This window comes from Myotis daubentonii, chromosome 17 (assembly GCF_963259705.1).
Source record: "Myotis daubentonii chromosome 17, mMyoDau2.1, whole genome shotgun sequence".
Lineage (NCBI taxonomy): Eukaryota > Metazoa > Chordata > Mammalia > Chiroptera > Vespertilionidae > Myotis > Myotis daubentonii.
Genome location: NC_081856.1, coordinates 22011584 through 22029027, shown reverse-complemented (window position 1 = coordinate 22029027; position 17444 = coordinate 22011584). Strand labels below are relative to the sequence as shown.

At 38.8% G+C, this 17444-nt stretch overlaps 2 protein-coding genes across 4 annotated transcripts in view; one reads left to right on the top strand and one right to left on the bottom strand.

Annotated features, from left to right (window-relative positions):
- Nucleotides 1-17444, top strand: part of NKAIN3 (sodium/potassium transporting ATPase interacting 3) — a 422524-nt gene that overhangs the window by 72048 nt on the left and 333032 nt on the right. The window lies entirely within an intron of this gene.
- Nucleotides 16626-17144, bottom strand: LOC132220151 (large ribosomal subunit protein uL23-like). Its single transcript, XM_059673087.1, has one exon. It carries the CDS (start codon nt 17136-17138, stop codon nt 16668-16670), a length of 471 nt encoding a protein of 156 aa, XP_059529070.1. The 5' UTR covers nt 17139-17144; the 3' UTR covers nt 16626-16667.

Genomic DNA, 17444 nt, shown 5'->3' with positions numbered 1-17444 from the left:
ATGTTCACAAAATGACAAAGTTGTATAATGCTACATTTCTCAGAATGTATGCTAGTCATTAAGTGGCACATGATTGTACCTGCATTTATCACTATAAACTTTCCTTTAAGAACTACTTTTGCAGCATCCCATATGTTTTGATATGTTGTGTTTTTAATTTTCATTTATTTCAAGAACTTTTTAATTTTCACTTTGATTTCTTTATTGAGCCAATGGTTGTTCAGGAGTGTTTTGTTTAATTTCTATATGTTTATTCATTTTTCCAGCTTTTCTCATGTTAATTTTTAGTTTTATACCATTGTGGTCAGAAAAGACTTTTGGTGTGATTTCAAACTTTTTAAACTTGTTAGACTTATTTTGTGGCCTATCATATGATCTACCCTTTGGAATGTTCCATGTAGACTTGAGAAGAATGTATATTCTGTTGCTGTTGATTAGAATGTTCAATATATGTCTGTTAGGTCCGTTTGATGTAAAGTATGGTTCAAGTCCAACATTCTCTTGTTATTTTTTTTATCTGGATGATCTATCCCAGTGATGGTGAACCTTTTGAGCTCAGCGTGTCAGCATTTTGAAAAACCCTAATTTAACTCTGGTGCCATGTCACATATAGAAATTTTTTGATATTTGCAACCATAGTAAAACAAAGACTTATATTTTTGATATTTATTTTATATATTTAAATGCCATTTAACAAAGAAAAATCAACCAAAAAAAATGAGTTCGCGTGTCACCTCTGACACGTGTGTCATAGGTTCGCCATCACTGATCTATCCCATGCCAAAATTCCAAACTATTGTGTTTTTGTCTGTTTATCCCTTTAGACCTCTTAGTATTTGCTTAACATATTTAGGTGTTCCAATGTTGGGTGAATACATATTTACAATAGTTATATCTGCTTGATGAATTGACCCATTTTTCACTGTCTAATGACCTTCTTTTTTTATGTCACCATTTTTGGTTTAAGTCTATTTAGTCTGATAGAGCTACCCACCCCCACTCTATTGTGGTTTTCATTTGCATGGAATATCTTTTTTCATCCCTTTGCTTTGACATACAGTTGGGTCTTTTTTTTTTCTTCCCCATCCAGCCACTCTGACTTTTGATTGGAGAATTCATTGCATTTACATTTAGAGTAATTACTTATATGTGAGGACTTACTGATGCCATATTCTTAATAGCTTTCTGGCTGCTATGTAGTTTCATTGTTGACTTTTCTCTTGTTGCATATTATTGTGGGTTGGTGATTTTCCATGGTCTGATTCCCTTTTTATCTTTTTACAAAACTTGCATAATTACCTCTGCTGTCAGTTGAATATTCCCTTTTTAAACAAATGTTATAAGACCAATACTTAGTGTGCTGTTTATAGGAACTACCTTTTGAAGGTGAATGCAAAATTGCTACAGTATAGAGACATTTTGATTCTTCATAGATGATCATGAGAGTCATTGTGGTCAATGTATAATTAGTATCAAGTATTGCTTAATATTTTTAAAGTTATAAATTTGTGGAATTATAACAATAAGTTTAAGGAAAGAAAAATAACTTATAAAGACTTTTCATCTTGACATGAAAGTGTGGATTTATTGCTGAAATTCAGAAATACATTTGACCACCAGATTGGTGGGCAGAGTCTATAGTAATGGCTTCTGGGGCATCATTGTCTTTGAGCTAGAACTTGATGTATTCCTCCGAAAACAAAATAAATAAAGCACATTTTGAGATGAGCTTATAGAAACATTAAACATCAACTCGTGCAGTCTCTACGACTTCTATTTAGAACAGTTGACGCAAATGGCAAATAAAATGTACATAAAAACATTAGGCACTTAGGCACATTATGTACATGTATTATACAAAATGCGCATGTGCACTCTATTTCTAGATGTCTGTATTTTGAATTAATATTATCACAACAGTACTCATGTTTGTGGCATTTCAAAGTTGTAATCACAAGTGGGAAGAACCAGTAAAAAGCATTTTAAAATGAGAACATTAGATGACCCTCTGTTTTGGAAATTCTTTCAAATGGAAAGTTTAACATTTACACGTAGGCTTTTAATTGAGAATGGTGCTTTATATTTTCTCTTCTCTATAGTTTGCTTTTCATTACGAGTTGGCAGTGGGAAGGCATGAACCAGATGATCTAATAAGCATTTTATAGCTTTAATTGCTATATTTTTTATCCTGCAACCCAGTTGCCTGTATGTGCTGACTGAAGTCGGTTTTTCATTTTGCTAGAGAGGTGATATACTACTGTTAAAACTAAGAAATTTGGAATTGTGTAGTATACCATATTAGGCAATAAAATATAAAATTTTAATGATTTTTAAATGTTATTCAACTATTAAACTAAACAAGTCCTATTTTCTTTCATTAAAATGGTCTGGAAAATAATCACAGGTACATTCCAAAGTCTTTAAAATTATACACATACAGAAGAAGTGAGTCAGTCTTGTCTGAAGGGAATGATTAGTCTTTTTATTTTGACAGTCTCAAGTCAGTCCCCATAGAAGGTAAGGAAATGGCAAGACTTAGCTATTGTTGGGTCTGCCAAAGGCTTCTACTTTGATGTTCCATGTTCTCCATGCCGTTAGAAATGTGGACCTGAGCCATGTTCCCTGTAGAATCATCAGGACCACTGCAGACCATAAGACTTAACTTGAATTCTCCACGATTCAAGGAAATCACAGGGTATAATAGTTCAGTGATCACTCACATGGTATTTCAAATTGCCACAGTAACTGTTCATAGCTTTATTCCAGGAGCAAATTAATGATATAACATCCCAATTTATCTATCATTTATTGTGGTCAAGCTAAAAATTCTAGCAATGAGTGGTGACAGTGGCATCCAGTCTTGAACCAAATAATATCTGTGGAGAGATATAGTTACAAGTGATGTTTTCCATTACAAATGTAAGTTGGTTCTGGAGGATAGAGTAGTAATCGAGGATTTTATGTGAACACATTTACTGTAACTTTAGTTCACTAAAAGCAGAGTACTTGGCTTATCTGTCCTGCATAACTTGAAATGACATTTTTATGAAGGAAGATAGGAGCTTTTGTTGAATTAATTCTATCTGAAGGGGAAAACATATTGGTGCTTTAGATCTTGTAGGATGTTTGGGAACCCCTGATACTATCTGTCAACTTAGAAGTCACAGTGGAGAGAAAATGCAATGTTGAGCATCTCCAGATATGAGTCCTGCCTTTTCTAAAGTAGATATAAGAAACGTTTAGAAAACATAGACTCATTTTCATGTTCAAAGATTCTACAAAGAGAAGTTATCTGAGAATGGTTAAGAGACTATCAAAACACAAATCCTGACTATATAATTACAAATAATGCCAATGAAGATCAAAAAGTAAAAAAAAAAAAAAAAGTGGGAACATAACTATATCCTTAATCAACTTTTTGAAAGCAGATATGCATAAAAAGATTAAATAAAAGATGCATAACTAAGATTTCGAAAAAAGAATAAACATTTAAAAATAATGGCTGTCAAAAGCCTAGAATTGGGTGGTGCTTTGAAAAATGCTACAGAATTTAAGAAGTATTTTTTTTTTTTTTTTGGCAAAGCTAGTTGGAACAAGGTTAACATAAAGGTTGTCATTTCTGGGATAGATAAGATAAGTGTGAGTTTACAAAATGATAGTGAGAAAGTGGGAGCTCAAGAGAATATGATCTCAGAAGATAACTGTCCAGTCTGATCCAGTCTCAAAGAGTAAAGCCTTATCTATCAGAACCCTTTCCAGGCGAATCTTTATCCCATGCCTACCTCCCACTTCTCCCAGGACCCAAAGAGAAACTCACTCTAAATGTTCCTACTCCCTTGAGCTTTGGAGTTGTGTTCTGGTGAGGGATCTACTTTTCTTGACACATTAATATTTATATTTAATTTGGTGTGGCCAAAATATGATGCCTTGAGGAACTCTTGTGTATAGCTGTTGGATATGTCAAATGGTACAGCCACTGTGGAAAACAATAAGGCAGTTCATCAAAAAACTTAAACACCGAATTGCTGTATAGCAATTTCACTGCTGGATATATATATATAACAAAAGAACCAAAAGCTTGATATTGGAGAGGTCTTTATATAATTATGTTCATAGCAACTTTATTCACACAAGTCAAAAGAAGGAAACAACCCAAATGTCCATTGATTGGTGAATAAACAAATGTGGCATACAAATATAATGGACTATTATTAAATATTTTAAAAAGAAGAATGAAATTCTGACACATGCTACATCATGGATGAACCTTGAAAACATTACGCTAAATTAAGTCATACACAAAAGGACAAATACCATATGATTCAACTTATATATGAGATATCTAGAATAGTCAAATTCATACAGACAGGAAAAAAATAGAATGTTCATTTCCAGAAGTTTATCAGAGAGGGGAGACTGGGAAGTTATTGTTTAATGGGGTCAGAATTTTGGAAAATGGAAAAGTTCTGGAGATGGAGAGTGTTAAGAGTGGGACAACAATGTGAATGTACTTATTGACACTTGCACATGTAAATGGTTAAAATGATAAATTTTATGCCATCTATATGCCATGTATATTTTTTGTTTGTTTTACTTAATAACTTATTTTGGGGGAGCAGTTTTATATTTACAACAAAATTGAGAGGAGTGCATAGAGATTTCCCGTATATCCCCTGCCCCACACATGCAGAGCCTCACCTATTGTCAACATTACTCATCAGACTGGTACAGTTTTTGCCAAGGATAAACCTACATTGGCACATCATTATCACCCAAAGTCTATAGTTTACCTGAGGGCTCACTCTGGGTGTTGTATACATGTATCCATTATTATGATATACAAAGTATTTATGCTCTAAATATCCTATCTGCTTTACCTATTCCCCCACTCCCATCCCCACCCTGGGAAACTGTGACTCTTTTTATTGTCTCCATAGTTTTGACTTTTCCTGAATGTCATATAATTGGAATCATACAGTATGTGTCAAACCTTTTCAGGTTGGTTTTATTTTTCACTTAGTAATATGCATTTAATGTTTCTCTGTGTCTTTTTTTGGATTGATAGCTCATTTCTTTCTAGCACTTCATATATCATGTATATTTTGATCATAATAAAAATATCAAAATATGTTGCTTTAGAGAATAGAGCTGTTCATCACTGACAGTGAGGTAGCAGAAGAAAGATATGTATAGATAAAGAGAGATTTAGAGGCAGAGGTAGAGGTTTTTGAGAAATACCTTATATTTAGAGAGACCAGAAGTGACATCCTGGCCAAGTCACTTACTAATTGTATGACTTTGGGCAAATGATAACTTTTCTCTCCTGAGGTATCTGACTTATGAAATATAAACTATAGTTCCTAAATTGAAGAGATGTTAGAATAACCAAATAATGTGATAAATGTGAAATTTCCTAGAATAGTTTTTGTAGTTCACTAAATGCCTATTAAATGTTCATTTCTATTGGACTGAACATAGTGAAAAAATACCTTTTAACTCTTCAGAATTTTGTGGTTCCAGAAAATAGCATCACCAAAAAATCATGATCTATCTATCTATCTATCTATCTATCTATTTATAAAAGCCTACGTAACTGTTACGACCGTATGACCAGAGTGACCAGTTGACCAGTTGCTATGACACGCACTGACCAGCAGGGGGCAGACACTCAATGCAGGAGCTGCCCCCTGGCACTCAGTGCACTCCCACAGCCAACCTCCTGCACCCTTCCTCCCCCCCCCCCCCCCGCCAATCTCCTGCAGCCCTTCCCCCCGGCTGCCCGCCCCAAACCCCCCCTGGGCCCCCATAGGCCCCGATCTCCAGCCAGGCTGAGGGACCCCACCCATGCACTGGAACTCTAGTTGTGAGGCATTATGCAGGTATCCTGGACAACCATAGAAGAAGCAGGGTTGCAGAAGTCATGTTGCAGAATAGAGACAGAGATGTCCCTCCTGGGCTGGGTCGGTACCTGTGATGGATGAATAAATAAGGATGAAGTTGGTGGGCTGGTCAAAAACCAGGCATGGAGACTGGAGACACTTACCAGACATGGAGATGGACTGGGAAAATAGAATAACCTAAGAGTGGGAGAAAGGACATATTAGGAAGAGAGGATTATGCTACTGGGACAAGTCTTACTTCCTATCAGAGGAGGAATGTTTAGGGAAGTTAGGTAAGGGTTGGGCCATACGTGCTGAGATACCCCTATTGTACACCCTCATGCTGCCAGACTTTAGCTCCGGTTTCTCATCTCCTTGTCTGCACAGTGAGCCCTCCTCTTCTCTCGTTGCTCTGTCCAGGATCTTCTCTAAAGCATTTTCAACAGCCCCTGATAGTAGCATCACCTCCCTTCGACAATCTCACACATTTCTCTCATACCACTTAGCCCAGTGGTTCTCAACCTTGGCTGCACATTAGATCACCTGGGAGTCTTTTTAAAATCCTGATTTCTGGGCCTTATTCCAGGTGATTCTAATGTGCAGCCAAGGTTGAGAACCACTGACTTAGACCATTGGTGCACTTATGCTGATTCCAACCTACTTATTAAACTTTAAGGGCATTGTGGGAGGAGATAATGTCTTCTCTGCCCCCTAGGAGTTAGGGAGTAAATGAATTAGCTTACAAAGATGAGCAGAAAAGGAGGTTGAGAATGGTTGGGCCAGTCAGATGCTCTGGAGGAGTCTCTGAGGGAAGAGAATTAAACTGAATATGACTCTGAAATGGCCTTCTCCCTCACCCCAACCCCACATGCTAAAGATAACTGACATTTGACCTCGGTCTTGAAGAAGCAGAGAGAAAACAGTTGCTTTTTCTCTCATAGTGTCTAACTCTTAACTCCTAGCCACCATGAGGACGTCGCACGTCACCCTCCTGGTGACCACGCTTTTCTCCCTTCTGCACCGTAGATCCTTCAGGTCCACGAAGAGTCCATTCATCCTTGCTACCCTCCCACCACCTTCCTTCCAAGGCAGTGGCTCTCACAGTATAAGCGCCATGTTAGTAATTAGGAACTGAATGAATTAATGATAAAAATCTCAAGGATTTAGACCCTTACCAACACCCAGTGCATAATAATAACTTGGTTCTAGCTTCAAGGACCAAGACTTCCCATTCTCAGAACAGTGATGTAGATTGATGACTTGGGGTTGTGTGCCATGAGGAAGATCAAGAGCCCATCTGCCTTCTTATTACTTGATCAGCAATCAAATCAGATCAACAGACTAATTCCTGGAAGTAGTATAGTCTGTGTCTTTAGAATCAAAACCTACAAAGCCACCCAGCTCAGTGTGCAGTCCAGTCCAGGTAGGCCTGTGGCATGAGACTAGATTTTGGACGAGGATTAATTGTGCATTGGCATAGATCCTCAGGCGAAGGCCTGCTTTAAAGTAGGAAAAAATACCAACTCTATGACAGGATTAGTCTAAGTGTAGTTTAATAGTTTCTATGTGCATTCTTAGTAAGAAGTAATGGCCCAGGGATTTTAATGCAATTAGAATTTAAATTCTACTTTCTGCAAAGAAATGAGTTTTCATTAGCACTACTGATCTGAACTGGTTTCAGAAATCCCCAGGCTGCCAAAGCGTATATTTGATGCACAGCCAGGATTCTCCAGTTTGCAGACTTGTGTTTATTCATTCAGTATCATGTATTCATTCACTCAGCTGTTATTCAAAAATTTTTATTAATGTCTGAATGGTACATTATCTGTTTTCCAAGAAGTTAAGGCCATATATATTTATATATACATAACTAGATTATAGACTTCCCATTTATTTGTCACTTTTGTAGGCAATAATCATACTTTATTATTATTTTTAAAATATGTTTTTATTGATTTTTAGAGAGAGAGGGAAGGAGAGGGATAGAAAGATAGAAACATTGATGAGAGACAAACTTCATTGACCGGCTGCCTCCTGCAGCTCCCTACTGGGGATCAAGGTCAGAAACCAGGCATGTGCCCTGACTGGTAATCGAACCAGTGACCTGTTGGTTCCTGGGTCAATGCTTCACCACTGAGCAACACAACCCGGGCATTTCATTAATTTTTATATCAAACATCAATGACAGTTTCAATGGTAGGAATTCAATAATTACTTATTAATGAATGAATCTATTTCCTACTCTTATAGAAAATTGTCAAATATGAGTGAATGCTTTTTCTTATCAAATGTGGAGAGTAACATTTTCTTGTGGCTAACATCATTGGAATTGAAACAGCCACAAAGACAAACTTTAGATATACAAATTGACCAGCTGGTTTAAGATTTCATAGGAATGGTGTTAGCAGACATTTTCAGGTGCTGTGAGAACCTTCAAAACTAAAGCTACAATTGAATGACTTCTTGAAGGAAGTGAGTGTGCATATTTGAGAGGAGATTGATTGCAGCTCAATCCAATACGATTAAGAGCTGGAGTTTTAGATTGAATAATGCAAGTTGCTCAGGTCCTTGTTTTTTGTTTACTTGTGGGGTTTTTTTTGTGTGTTGTTTTTTTTTTTTTTTTTGAAAGGGGAAACGTATAAAACTCAACGCCTTTGATGTGGACTTCTTTTGGAAAAACAACTTTAAGAATTTTTAAATAATAAAAACATAAAACATAAGCATCATTTTTCCAAGGCTTTTTACATCCTTCAGATAAATTATATGTACTCATCAAGCTAGAAAAAGAACTAAAGATCCTGTAGCCCCAGCTCTTTTTTTCCCCAGACCAGTAAAGGAGGGAATGTAGAAAATTGCAGGGATTCTGAAGGGTCTGAGATTTCACCCCACTTGGAAATTAGGAAGCTAGCTTGTCACAGTGTCATGGATGCTGCTGGGAGACGCAGCATTCCTGGGTCAGAGGTTAAATGAAGGCAGCTTATTACACACAACAATGACAGTGGCCCATGTGCTAGCATCGGTGCACCCAGTCCCCCTGCCGCAGTTCCTGCCAGGGCAGGCAGAGACTGCTGTCTGACACATACACACACTGTGGGTTGCGCGACAGGAGAAGAGCCCAGAGCTCAGGGACTCTGAATCTTTTCAAGTGGGCAGGAAGCATGCCTGACCTTCCCTCTGCAAAGAGATTTATCTTTATTATTCTGGCCAATAAATACACCCCACCTTTTCTCTGGAGGGAGACACCGGCTGCATCGTCCTAGGCTATTTGCCATCAAACATCTTTGAAGACATAGTCGAGAATAAATGGCTGTCAGTGCCTCACTCCCAAGATGTGCAGAAATGTGAGCGATCCATGAAGAGTTGTCTCCCTGCGGAAACCAGTCACTTGCAGAAGACCACACAGTGGTCTGCGAGCCTATGGCTCTTTTCACACTTCTGTACTATTTCCCTGCAAACACCCAAGTCACAGCAGCATTTTTATGACTTATAGCTTTTCATTTCCTGGAAACCTTGTTCCTCTTGACGGCAGAAGCAAGCTTTGGAAAGTTCATGACAAGATTTAGAGTCAGTACTGTATAATTCTACATTTATTCACGGCCTCCCTTGCTTCCAAGGTCGTCCTCAGCTTCCCAATTTCAGCATTGAGAGGATTTGATCAGGCATCTCCCGCGTCAATGGAAACAGGGGTAGCAATAAAAAATAGGACGGGAGCCAGATGTCACGTAAGCATGAAAGAGGATTCTCCTACTTTCTCAATGAGAAGAACTAGTATTTTGGTCAGTCTAAACATGGAACTCAGAGATGTAGATGAAAGTCTCTGGCTTATTTATAATACTAATTTCTAATTGTAATTACTCATGTATACTCAAGATCAGATATGCAGTTTTATGGTATATTAGTAAAATTGTTTCTTTTCACATTTCCTGAAACAAGGTATTTCACATTCTTTGCATGTATCTTCAGCATCTCGAGCCATTTTGGGGTTATGTAATGCAGATTTTTAGGACCATTATTTCTATATGCAAACAGGTTCTTTAAAACTCAGTCATTTTTGTTTCTGTGTATGATGTTACCACTACAAATTTTACCCTAAGCCATAAATAAATGAGGAACGTTCTTTTGAAAACTTTGAGAATATTAACTTCTGACGGTGGCAGGTATGCGCACCTAAGAATTAATTCTAAATCCAGGTTATATTTCTTGTCCCTTCTTTCTATCAGTTCATTTAGTGGAACTCCAGGAGCCTCTCAACTATAATTGGTTGAGAACATGTTAGGCTAATGCAATTTCTTCAAAAGAGTTATTGAGAGATCATAAGAACTTGAATATAGGAAAATTACCTCTTTACTGAGTGATGATTTGAGGGGTGGAGGGGAATCCTTACATTTATACACTAGAGGCCTGGTGCACAGATTTGTGGGGTCCCTTGGCTTGGCCTGCAGGGATCAGGCTGAAACCGGCTCTCTGACATCCCCCGAGGAGTCCTGGATTGTGAGAGGGCGCAGCCAGGTCGAGGTACCCCACTGGTGCATGATCGGGGCCAGGGAGGACCATGGGAGGGCTTCAGGGCGTGTCTGGCCCGTCTTGCCCAGTCCTGATCAGCTGGACCCCAGCAGCAAGCTAACCTATTGGTTTGAGCGTCTACCCCCTGGTGGTCAGTGTATGTCATAGAGACTGGCTGAACAGTGGTCGAATGAATGGTTGGACACTTATCATATTAGGCTTTTATTATATAGGACTAGAGGCCTGGTGCACAAAATTCATGCATGGGTAGGGTCCCTAGGTGTGGCTGGAGATCAGGGCTGATCTGTGGGGTAACCAGTAAGGCGATCGGGGGGCCCCCACTGGCACCCACCTTGGCCAGCCTGGCACCACTTGCCGGCCCTACCACCCCACTGCTATTGCTGGTTGCCTCCCGCTGCGGGGCAACCGGCAGGGCAGTTGGGGGGCCCCCACTGGCACCCACCTTGACTGGCCTGGGGCCTGTGGGCTGGGGGTAGCTCCTGCATTGAGTGTCTGCCCCCTGGTGGTCAGTGCGTGTCATAGTGACTGGTCGTTCCGCCAGTTGTACTGCAGTTCGGTCGATTTGCATATTAGGCTTTTATTATATAGGATATGGTATTAACTTAATTTAGTTGAGTAATTTAAAATTCTAATCTCATTCTTATCATTAAAATAAGAAAAATTACGTATACTGCTTTTGTCTTAAAATTGTTCCGAGTGTTAAATAAAATAATGAGGGTGAAAAAACTTTATAAACTGTAATTTACCTGTGTCTGTGTATTTGCTTATAATGACTCTTTTCCTTTATTCTCCATCTTGCTATTCTCTATCTTGTTGGCACATATATTCACTTAGTCGCTGATACTTCAAATTAGGGATGTATCTTTGATCTACTCACTTATCAAATTAATTGCCAAGTCCTGCCAATTTTTTCTCTTAGGTGTGTCTTAGTCTTTATACCTCTCTTTTCTTAACTACAGTTGCCTTCATTTTGACCTTAATCATTTTGTCTCCATGATCACCAAGCCTCTTTCACACAGCCATCAGAGCAATCTATCTAACATGCAAATCAAGCCATTAGATATTAAAATCTCTAAATATCTTCCATTTGCCTAAACATACTTAAGGTACATTTTGTGACACCAAGTTATATAAATAACTTCATGGTAAAAAAACATTTGGTAGTAAAAAGAAAAGTAGAAGGTAGAGATTCTGTAGATATATTAAAAATTCTTATTGCTGAAAATGCTCATTTGCATATTAAAAGCTCATAGAAGTCCTGGAGACAGACATCTTTTTATTTTACCAAATAAAGTTATATTCTCAAACTATTTGATAATAAAATTCCTGTGATTGGCAAACATCTGTCACTGCTCTAAGAAAGGCACATAAGACAATGACAGCCTATAAAATAAAGCCCAAACCTCTACACGTGGTCCAGGGCCTGCCCAGTTCTCTCCATCCTCACCTCTCACCTGTCCTGGTCTCCCTGCCCTCAGTCTCTAGGAACTGTCAGCAGAGTTTACAAGAAAAAGAGAAGGGTTTGATTTCCTCAGAGATGGAAGTATAGCCCACACTCTTAAAATGCTACTAAATGCATTATTTATTAGTTCTGTATATTTGAAACTAATCCTATATAATAAAAGGTTAATACACAAATAGACCGAACAGCAGAACGACCTGTTACTATGATGCTCACTGACCACCAGGGGGCAGACACTCAACGCAGGAGCTACCCCCTGGTAGTCAGTGTGTTCCCACAAGGGGAGCGCCGCTTAGCCAGAAGCTGGGCTCACGGCGGGCAAGCACAGCGGCGGCGGCGGGAGCCTCTTTCCCCTCCTCTCCCACCTCCACGGCAGCACTAAGGACCCCTCAGAGATGTCCGCCTGTCAGCAGACACCAATCAGACATCCATCAGTCGGACATTCCTCAAGGGCTCCCGGACTACGGGAGGGTGCGGCTGGGCTGAGGGACGAGGGACACCCCCCAAGTGCATGAATTTAGTGCACCAGGCCTCTAGTAGATGATATCATCCAGTCTTTTTCCTGCATACGTATAGACATCGTTGAGCTATTTTTTTTTTTTTTGTAGAGTAGCACATATATTTTAAAGAGCTAGTTAAATACTAGATTTCTAATTTTTGTTGATAATTTGAGTAAACATTGGAAGACATTATGGATTTATATGATGGAGATAACTAATGGAAAAGCGGTGGAAGTCTATCAAATTTCAAGCCTAGAAGTTGTTAATATCTCAGACACATATATGGAGTAAAGTCTGGAATGTGTCATTGCTAGTTTCCCAAGAACAGTATGTAAGTGTATAAGATTGAGACTTGAAACTAATTAATATTCTTTGCCTTTTTTTTTATTAAATACTCAAGGGACCTGAAGTTAGTAGTTTGATAATTAGGCTGTTCTTCATTTTCAGACAGAAATTAGACATGATTAGGAATGCTAAAGTACTGGGCAGGTCAATTGTGCATCATTATTACAGCCATTTAATGCATTTTAATGGTGGTTGATAAGGTAAAAAATGCTATGTAAGCCAAAAGAAGAAGTTTTATTCCATTATATGTTAAGCATAGATATAAATGAGTTCACATTTGCATTTTTTATGCATTAGCTCAAAAAATTAAACATTTTCTCTTAGATATGAGTAGTAGAATATGTAATTTGTGAGGCATGAGCACTGCTGAAGCCAGCACCTCTTACACAGAGCATCTGAGGATCCTCAGATACAAGTTGTCCTTAAACAGAAAATTAAGGAAACAATGTCATCAGCATTTGTGTCTCTGAAGAATTGTGCTTTAAGGTATGAGGTCAGTTGCTTCTGTAAAAGTTCATTTCACTTATTTTCTCACCTTTATTAATAAATATAAAATAACTTACATATAGGATCTCTTAACCCTTTGAGACAGCGTGGAGGGACATGGAGCGTATTAGGCTAAGCGAAATAAACCAGTCAGAGAAAAACTAGTATCACATGATCTCACTCATATGTGGAATCTAATGAACAAAATAAACTGATGAACAAAATAGATCCAGAGACATAGAGGCATGGAACAGACAGTGGAATCTCAGAGGGAAGGCAGGAGAGGGTGGGTGGGGATAGATCAACCAAAGAGCTTGTATGCATATATGCATAACCCATGGACATAGACAATAGGGTGGTGAAGGCCTGGTGTGGGGGGTGGAGGTGGGTTACAAGAAGTCAATGGAGGTAATAGGGGGGTATATGTAATCCTTTCAACAATAAAGATTAAAAAAATAACTTACATATTATTTTAATATTTACATCAGGCTTACAGATTTCATTGATGCATACAGGTAAAAAAGCAACCACCACCACCCCAAAATAGTGCAAAGACAATCCCTAGGGGAGATAACATTACCCTAGTTCCCATGTACGTTAGATAAGATTCTTACATTTTAGAATTCTTTTGCTTAAAAAGCTAAGTGTTGGGATTGGAGGAGATCGATAAATATCATCCTTTCTATCCTTTCTCTTTATCTGATTGGCAAACAATTGAGACTCAGGCACAGATAGATGGAGATCAAAATATCACTTTTTGTTTTTTAACCGATAGAAGGCTATTGGAGTGTGTAGCTTACATCTGTCGGCCAGTGAAGTGGGCATACTAACACCTCCTGATTCTCGGGCTGGACCGTGGACCGCTGCATGAGAGGGAAGACTTAGATCTGCAGAGCAGAGACACTGATCCCATACCTGCTGCCTCTCTTTGGTCCAGGGAGGAGACATAGAGCGTAGAGCCTCCATGTTCCATCTAATGGCTGTCAGGTCCCAACTGCTCGCTCCACAACCCCACCCTGTGGAGGGCAGTAAGGATGAGTCAAGGGCCCAAACAAGCTCTTCATTGAATGTCTGTGCATCCGCACATGGGATCTCCACATAGACCAGTGATGGCGAACCTTTTGAGCTCGGCGTGTCAGCATTTTGAAAAACCCTAACTTAACTCTGGTGCTGTGTCACATATAGAAATTTTTTTGATTTTTGCAACCATAGTAAAACAAAGATTTATGTTTTTGATATTTATTTTACATATTTAAAAGCCATTTAACAAAGAAAAATCAACCAAAAAAATGAGTTCGCATGTCACCTCTGACACGCGTGTCATAGGTTCGCCATCACTGACATAGTCAGACTTGTGACTGGTGGAGGTTTCCAATCAGCTTGAACCCCCTGATCATTTAGTGTCAAAGAACATTTCTGTCAGGAGAAAACCAAGGAGGGCTGTTTAAAAGAAAACCAGCTTTTTACAATTTGAAGTAGGGAATAGCTCTTTCATGGTAGCTTATTGTGGGCGTAGGAAGGCAGAAATAGCTTATAAACCTCATGGTGGTTCTGAACAGCAAGGGTCTTTACTGTTTCTTAATACGTTATAATGCAGGTGGTAACATGTTTAGAATGGGCCAAGCACTGCTCTAAGAGCTTAACATGAGTTAATTCATTTTATGTGAATTTACTCATATTGGATCTCAAAACAACCCAAGTTTATACTAACGTTATTATCATTTATATCTTAATAGTATATATAGTTTTGTATTCTAAGAAATTTATTTTTCCAAAACGTGAACATTTTTATCCATACACCTAGTATGCAAATATACACCATTTCTGTGTGACTTTACTTATAATGTTTCAAGGTTTTGAATTAATCATCTTTATAGTAAATGTATATGATTTTCTCATGCAAGAGCATTTACAAAATATTTATTGTTTAAAATATTACATATGTCCCCCTTTTCACCCACTGACCCCTTCTAGCCCACCCCACCCCACCCCCTGCCCAGGCCTTTACCACCCTATTGTCTGTGTCCATGGGTTATGCATATACTATATGCATACAAGTTCTTTGGTTGATCTCCTCCCACCCACCTCCACCTGCCCTCTAAGAGGAATGAGATTCTTAGAAGGTTAAATAGCTGCTGAAATCCCTTCAGTTAGAAAATGGCAGAAGGAGGATTCGAGCCAGTCTCTACACATGCCCAGGCCCCCTACAAAAAGGTACTTCTCACCAATGTCATCCCTAATAAACTGAGTCCAACTGAAGCAACCGAATCGGTGACTTGTGGTTATTTAGTATGTTGTAAAGGAAATATGCCATTTATTAAAAAATTTTAGTGTTTGGTTTTATTTCTGCAGCACTTTTAGTAAATTAACTTTTTTATGTGACTTGATCTTAGGTTTATGGATCATTTGCTCAGCTTTGCCTTTCATGTGTATATTTGGAGTGCTTTGTGATTTATTGAGTTGTGTACTTGTTTAAGTGTTGATTTTTCCTCCATAGCATAGTAAGCATCATGCGAGAAGCCTTTAGCAATAGCAGGAACTCTTTAACTATTTGTATCATAATTCAATGAATAAATGAAGTTTAAGAGTTATTTATTTAGCCTATAGTAGCCCTTTTTCTTCCTCACCATTGTTTTAAACAGAGAATAGCCATTAAGAACTCAAATTTTTTAGGGAGTTGAGACAAATGAATTACTGAACATCTTTGCAGGTCCATGGTCTTATTAAACGTTGTACTTAGTGACTCATAGCCTTAATACAAATATGTGCTTAATGATTCTTATTCTTAAAATAAGTATGTACTTATTTATATTTAATTGATGTAAAGTGAATTCAGCAGTGAAGAGTTGTGTTTAAAAATAGAATTTATTTTTCCGTTCCTTGCTATAAGGAGCACTCTTTGCTTGTCTCTTTCTAGCTCTACATTTTGTACATATGGTTTCCTCTACCTGTAATGTTCACCTACCCTTTCACTAGTTAACTCCTCGTCTTCTGTTAGGTCTTAACTTCCGTGTCTCTTCTAGGAGGCATTCCCAAGCCTTCCAAGATGGACCAAATACACATTCTCTACTACCGGCTCTGGCCCCTTTCATAATGCTCTATACCATATGCCTTTTTTGGTCTGTTTTCCCTAATTAGACCATCTAGTTCTCTTTTTTTTGTAAATATATATTTTATTGATTTTTTTATTTACAGAGAGGACGGGAGAGGAAGGAGAGGGAGAGAGAGTTAGAAACATTGATGAGAGAGAAACATCGATCAGCTGCCTCCTGCACACTCCCTACTGGGGATGTGCCTGCAACCAAGGTACATGCCCTTGACCAGAATCGAACCTGGGACCCTTAATCCGCAGGCCGAAGCTCTATCTACTGAGCCAAACCAGTTAGGGCAACCATCTAGTTTTTTTTTTTTTTTTTTTTTTTTTTTACAGTGTAAAATTTTTATATTTAGAATTAGGCAGCTGGACTCAGTTTAGATGATTCCAATTTTGTTGGCAACATCCAAAGCATCATAGTCAGGAGCCAGTCGAACATATGCCTTCTTCTCGCCATCAGGCCTGATCAGGGTGTGGACCTTGGCCACGTCGATGTCATAGAGCTTCTTCACAGCCTGTTTGATCTGGTGCTTGTTGGCCTTGACATCCACAGTGAACACTAGTGTATTATTGTCTTCTATCTTCTTCATGGCTGACTCGGTCGTCAGGGGGAATTTGATGATGGCATAGTGGTCAAGCTTGTCTCTCCTGGGTGCGCTCTTCCGAGGGTATTTAGGCTGCCTCCGGAGCCTTAGTGTCTTTGGCCGTCGGAAAGTGGGTGACGTGCGGATCTTCTTCTTTTTGTGGCTGTGGACGCCTTTCAACACTGCTTTCTTTGCCTTCAAAGCCTTTGCTTTGGCTTCGGCTTTGGGAGGGGCAGGGGCTTCCTTCTTAGCTTTCGGTGCCATCTTCGTAAAAAGCAACCATCTAGTTCTTGATGGTTGAGCTTCTTTCTAGCACCCAGTGCAAGATCTGATACAGCAAAAAATTTCAAAAATATAGAAAGAGTGAGTGAATGAATGAGCACCAAGGGCTAAGCAGTGGGCATGCTAAAAGAATTACTCTCAAGTAACAGGACATGAGTTGGGCAAACAGAATAGAAGCAGGAGGCAGGAATCAAAGGGACAAACTCAGAATGTTCAACATAACTCAAATGGCTGTAATGGTTTCTGGCTTTGAAAGAGCTGGGCATGTATCTATCAACTCATGCCAGG

Coding starts and splice junctions, on each gene's coding strand:
- LOC132220151 (XM_059673087.1), bottom strand. CDS start 17,138: ATGGCACCGAAAGCTAAGAAGGAAGCCCCTGCCCCTCCCAAAGCCGAA.